The sequence below is a fragment of the Sander lucioperca genome, chromosome 15, assembly GCF_008315115.2.
Source record: "Sander lucioperca isolate FBNREF2018 chromosome 15, SLUC_FBN_1.2, whole genome shotgun sequence".
Taxonomy (NCBI): domain Eukaryota; kingdom Metazoa; phylum Chordata; class Actinopteri; order Perciformes; family Percidae; genus Sander; species Sander lucioperca.
The window spans coordinates 12406862-12413281 of NC_050187.1; the positions used below are offsets into that span (position 1 = coordinate 12406862).

The window sequence follows — 6420 nt, forward strand, 5'->3', positions numbered from 1 at the left end:
CTTAATATGATGTGAATCATTTTAATGTTGCAGCAGGAAGAATACCATTTCATCTCTGATGTGTAAGCACATTCTTCATGATGTTCCACAGGGGCCCCCGCTAACGCTGTGCTCATCCCTCGCCATTACCTGCCTGGCTTTTATAGGCAGTTCATAATACACAGGTTATTGAGCTCTTGAGTACGAGGCCCTGCCTGGATGTCTAGGAGTAATTAACTCCCAGCTAAGAGTCCTTTTTGGCCTCACTTCAGCTGAGATAAAAAAAAAAAACAGCCCACTGCAAGGAGGCTCTAGGAGGCAGCCATTTTACGTCAGATGATATTACATCAAACATTCTTGCACTTAGGAACAGACAGGGACATGGCTGGCTGGCATGGCTCCACGGGGCACGTGCCAAGGATCCACTGCTGATGCTTTAGACCAATCCAGCAAACTGTCCCGCAGTTTGCTGGATTGGCTCGAGACCCCTGGGTGTTATTTATCTGCAGTACAGGATTGACGGACTAAGTGTTTTTACACCCTTGTTCTCACTGCACCACTAACATTTTAGTGATGTCCAGATGTACAGGGTAAAATGTTGCTGTTGTAAAGTGTTGCTGATGGTCTGTTTCTCCAGGTCGTTGTCCTATGTGATGTGTACGGGCTGTTTCTCCTTCTTGCTGCTGGGAGGCATGTACTTTGTCACTGATATCAAGGGCTGGTGGGGTGGACAGCCATTCATATACCCAGGTACTGTATGTATACAATTAATTTCTTAAAGGTGCAATATGTAATACTGACAGCTAGTGTTTAAAATAGTTACTGCAGTACAAATTTAAAATACTGGAGAGTCATCCCCACCCCCTCCCCAAGTTCACAGAGGTTGCCAGGCTGAGACTGCAGCATCCCCAACAATGTTGCTAGACGGTTGTCTCACATAGCCAGACATTACTTCACAGCACAGCGGAGTAGCTAACGTTAGATGCTGGCTATATTGACAGTCATAAAAGCCCGTGCTCACGCGGAGCTCTGTACCTAACTGACAGACACACTTTTTCGGCTTAGAATTACGGTAGGAACCACTAAAAGCCCACAACCTCGCTGTCCTCTCCACCCGACGGACAGACACTTCCTCGGTTTAGAATTACGGTAGTAACCGCTAAAAATAACACTACCTTGCTGTCCACTCCACCCGACCGAACACAATTTATTGGCTTATAATTACGGCAACAATTGCTAAACACACTGCAAACTCACGGTCCTCTCTTCCCGATTTACAGCCCAATCTCTTGGCTTAAAATAACTCACTGTTGTCGGCTACGGCCGCTGAACAGGCTACGTGTTGTAAACAGCCGTGGCCCGCTTGCCTGGTCCTCCGGTAACGTTAGCAGTTAGCAGGGTTAGCATGGCAGCGTTAGCCAGGACCAGTCGGGTTCACTTTACTCAATTGTCTCAATTGTTTTTGCGAGTAACCAACTCGGGTACTCAAGCTATATAATTCAACGTGAGTACACGAATGACATGAAATGACATAAAATGCCCGTCCCTTGTAGCCGTGATAAATTAGCCTGAAGCTAATGCTTACCTGTTCAGGAAATTAGCCAACTCGGCATCCTTTTGGGCTCTGAGCTGTCGCCATCTTTCAAATACATCTCCAGTATTTACCCGGGGTTTGTTACGTCTCTGGTCACGCAACTGTTAGAAACATGCCGTTTTTTTTTAGGTCAGATTGAATCTATCTCCGTTGGTCCTGTTTGTTTGTTTGCTGCTTTCATGGCTGTACTAACGTTACAGCTGTTGCTCGCTGGGTTTACGTTTTTACAGGTATATCTGGCAAACCGGCCTGGCTATCAAACTGGGCAGTTGATACAAACACACAGGTCAAAACACAAACAGAAATTCTGTCACGGAACGGAAATTTCAAAAGGAGAAAATACTGGCATTAGCATTGTTGTCAGAAAAGATAGTGTTTCAACTTAGCATGTTTCATTAATATCTGATGACGCATTGAGGTCATTTTGGGATTTATTACAGAAAATATATTACATATTGGACATTTAAAGCGGTTATTATTAACATTTGTTTATGAACAATGACAACGGTGACTATTTGTAGTAATGGACTCGCACATAGCTGCACTCTGCAGTTCCAATCATCTCTGTTGAATGTTTTAACATCTTTCAGCTTGTTTTGGTTTTCTGGCCTGTAACTTTACTGTTTTGGTTAAGTCTCAGCCCCCTCATCAATGTTCTTTCCAGCTAAAATGCTCTAAAACCCCACTGTACACTGCCTGTCCAGCATCAAACAGACACAGAGCAACTAGCTGGTTAACATAGTGGAGCATTTCGCAGCTAAAGAGACAGATATTTCCCTCATGAGTTGGCGGAGAGCAAAACAGAGCTAAAAGGAGAGCAAATATTGAACTTGCGTTCACCAGGTGGCCAGAAACACGAGTCCAAATGAATGCTAATGTTGCTCCGTATCTGCTGGATGTGTAAATAGGTAACTGTTTGCTAACGAGTTTGCCATATCAACTAACAAGGTGATAATGCGTCAGTGTTGTGTTAACAGCTTGTTTCTTCTGGCACAACTTTTGGCTTTAAGCTAACTTTGCACTCGCAGTCTCCATTGAAGTAATTCGGGAAACAGAAATTTTGGTGTATCGGGGCAAGCAAATACAAAACTCCAGTTTTTGTAGCTAACTGCAAGGAATCTGCTTCCAGGGTAACTTGCAGGCTAACCAAGCCAACTGTCTGTTCAGCTGTAGTAGTAACAACATTTAGTACCCATCATGTTATATATTCTATATAAGATTCTGCTTCAACAGGGGTTAATATTACAAAAGTATCCTAAGATCGCTCATCTGGTCCAGCTGTCCTCTATCCTTGTTTCAGTTATTTGTTTTCTCTTGGTCAGACTCAGAGACCACCATTTGAGATGATTAATGTAAACTTTAACTTTATTTTAAATTATTTTGGAGGTTTGCACTGCTTTCCCAAATATACTTGTTTTGTCCGAATACAAGTTTTCCAAATCTCTACAGCGGAGGTGGTGAGTGCAAAGTAGCATGACTGATGAAAAATAAATAATTACCTTTAAAACAGAGGAGTCCTGTTCAATAACAACTTGTATCTATCTATTTTCCTCTCCTCCTCAGGGATGAACTCCATCTTTGTATATGTTGGCCACTCTCTCCTGGGTTTCTACTTCCCGTTCAGCTGGGAGATGCGCTTCCAGGAGAGCCACTGGGAGTGGCTCTTCCAAAGCCTGTGGGCAACTGCACTGTGGGTGCTCATCGCTTACCTGCTGTACAGAAAGAAATTCTTCCTCAAAATATAAACCAGGATGATCATATGTGCCTTTTTCATTCTGTAGATGTCATTATCCACATATTTTTCATTTTAAACAAACACTAAGGCATATAGATTATTATAACATCTGTGGGGAAAATCTGGCCTACTGCTCTTGGCTTAATCAATTAGTTTACTTTTCAGTGATCTAAAACCTATCCATGTACATTTGAATGAATTGTAATGATGCTAAGATCCAAGCCATCTGATAAACCAAGCAGCTCAAAAAAAGTATAAAAATGTTCATCTATGAAACCCTTTAAATCACCACCTAGTTTCTGAAGAAGCTGTCTGGTCCACTGTCAGTGTGGGGCAGCTGAGGATTTATTTGATGCCACTTGTTTTGCGCACTGAATAGACTGATTAAATCAAATATACTGAGGTGGTACTTAACAAATTAGGCCGAGTGATTCCACTACACACCAGGCCAGCCATTATGAGTCTGTTGCCATGGCCACTCCTCTGTGTGTGTGTGTGTGTGTGTGTGTGTGTGTGTGTGTGTGTGTGTGTGTGTGTGTGTGTGTGTGTGTGTGTGTGTGTGTGTGTGTGTGTACCATCTGCTGTCCTAGTGACAGTACTTTAATTGGGGTCAAGATGCACAGCTCACAAAGGAGTGTCATTAATGGGACCAACACCTCTTGCACTCATTGTATTACAAAATCAGGGAAATTACACTAATCCAATTCATCACAGAACAACGACAAACCGTCTCAAATAGCCTGAGCCAGTTACATGTTTTACATATTTAACACATAAGCTACTCACCTACTGAAACGGGGTTTATTTTACATTTTGATTATAATATGTCCACATGGTTGACATTCGGGTTGAGTGATTTATTGATATTTTTTGTGTACATGACGCTATTGAACAGTGTGCCCTTAGCATCAGGTCAGATGGTGTGTACATCATGAAATGACCATCTAGTTAATGAAATGAAACAGCACCATGCTCTTCTTCCAGAGTGAAATCAGATTACACACTGCTCAGAAGCATAACATTATATGTAGTGGTTTTGGCAATTGTCTTAAGAACAGAAGTTGTTGTTGTTTGAGTCCCTGTAGCTGCATCCTGCCTTCTTGAACAGGACTCAAGTCCATAATTGCTTTCCCAAACTACCGTGCCAGCAATGAAATGCATAGCTGCGTCTTCTTGAGATGAAAATGAAATCAATACAGACTCACCACAGAGGTCTAAAGGTATCTTTTGTGTGTTTGCATGCGATGATAAAGTGTTGTATTTAAATATCAGCATTTAGCTGACTCATTCTGAGTGACTTACAGGAACTGTGACAGCACGACAAGCTCAAAGCCCATTAGAAACATCACAAGAAGCTGTTAATAAAGATCAAAAGGGTCAAAATAAGAATGTCTAGACTGCGAGGATAATGAATCCTGAATTCTGCTCATGTTTCAGATTGAATTTCTGCTGAACCTATTGTCAGAAAAAAAGCCCATAAGATAGCATTGTGGTGCCACATACTGTGACTACAAACCACAACATTTCCTTGTCTTTATTGATTAGCAAATGTCTCAGGATACCTATAGTCTGTCATATGGAAACTTTATCCCAGATTCAATGTTCTCATGCAGACCGCTTAGCTTCTTATATCACATAATGATCCCCACACTCTCCCTTGATACAGCGAGCAGCATTACATTCATCCTCCTATATAGCATTGGTGAGTACAGTATCTCTTAATGTATTGACATCAGTTTCACAAATAAAGACAACATGATATCTGGAAGAAAGGGATACATTTCAGACCTTTTCTTGGAAGTCTTTAACCCTTGTGTTGTCTTCCCTTCAACCTTGAAAAAAACGTTTTTTCGACGTTTTTGACGCCTTTTTTTCACAATTTGTTTTTGCTTTTTCTAACGTTTTAAATTTTTACATTTTTCTTCTACACATTTTCAGCGCTTATTTCTACGTCCCATATTTTCTGATATAAAGCAAAAATTTAAAACGGGCCAATATGACCTGAAGTCAACACAAGGGTTAAGCATTAACTTAATTTTAAATTGATATACTAGGTTATAGATAGAAACTTATACGGGTGGAAGTTACATCAGTGTTGTGTGGTTAAGATTAAGAAAAAGACGGAATAAAAAAGTTAATCTGGATATTATTAGGCTTATTTTCAGTATAAGATCAGGTCCCAAGCCAGCATAATTCAAATGAATTCTACAGATAAATATAAACTGACTACAGATATTTCTTTCTTTTACTTCCTGCTGATTTCTTCCTCTTTATATACAGTATATGCTTTCTTCGGTAACACTTTACTTGAAGGTATCTACATAAGAGTGACATGACACTGTCATGACACATGAACTCTAACCCTACCATAACTTGTCATGACAAAAACCGAATGACACTTAATGACAGAAGCGTTATGTCATAAACGTTTATGACTTGTTTATAATGTTTATGACACGTTCATGACAGTGTCATGTCACTCTTACGTAGATACCTTCAAGTAAAGTGTATCCCTTTCTTCTAGAATTTTAGTATTGTATAATCTAGTTGATACAAATGAGACAAATTGAGTAAACCAAAGACAGCAGGTGCAAATATAATGGCAGTGTTTTCTTACAAGTTGCTGGAGCTCCTGATAACCCCTGCTGTCCCCTCTGCAGCCCAGTGAGCTCCAATGTTTTTGCTCCCTGCAGAGACATTGATTGGAGAGTGATTGCTGTGTGAGTGACTGGTGTCCTGCCCCGAGGCTGCAGCAATGCATCACTCCACACCATCCAGTCACAGAGAGATCCTTCACTTGAATGACAGCCTTTAGCCCTGGACATACACTCAAGACCTGAGAGGGGAAAAGGTCCCACAGAGTTTGACCACAGTCACACAGCTGGTCTCAGCTGATTTTGTTCTGACACTTATTATAGAAACTGCATGTCTGCTAGTCAGTTGTAAAGTCTTATCACTCCATATGGTGTTTAGATTCTGCAGCCCAGCAGTGAAATGGTTCATCGTGTAGCCCTGCTACCTCCCCATAGGCAGGAGTTCATCTGATGCTGGACCATTGACTGAAACCCTGTTCTCTCATGTTGCTGTCTGAATACACTGAAGTAAATATTTG

At 41.1% G+C, this 6420-nt stretch overlaps 1 protein-coding gene across 3 annotated transcripts in view; it reads left to right on the plus strand.

Annotated features, from left to right (window-relative positions):
* The window catches only part of si:dkey-192p21.6 (uncharacterized protein LOC565246 homolog), a 31654-nt gene extending 28321 nt beyond the window's left edge, over positions 1 to 3333 (plus strand). For all 3 annotated transcript variants that reach the window (XM_035992511.1, XM_031284216.2, XM_031284215.2), the window contains exons 17-18: positions 617 to 729; positions 3137 to 3333. In XM_035992511.1, coding sequence (XP_035848404.1) covers positions 617 to 729; positions 3137 to 3318 — 295 coding nt within the window. In that variant the 3' untranslated portion in view covers positions 3319 to 3333. The remainder of the gene's footprint in view (positions 1 to 616; positions 730 to 3136) is intronic.
* The last annotated feature ends 3087 nt before the right edge of the window (positions 3334 to 6420 follow it).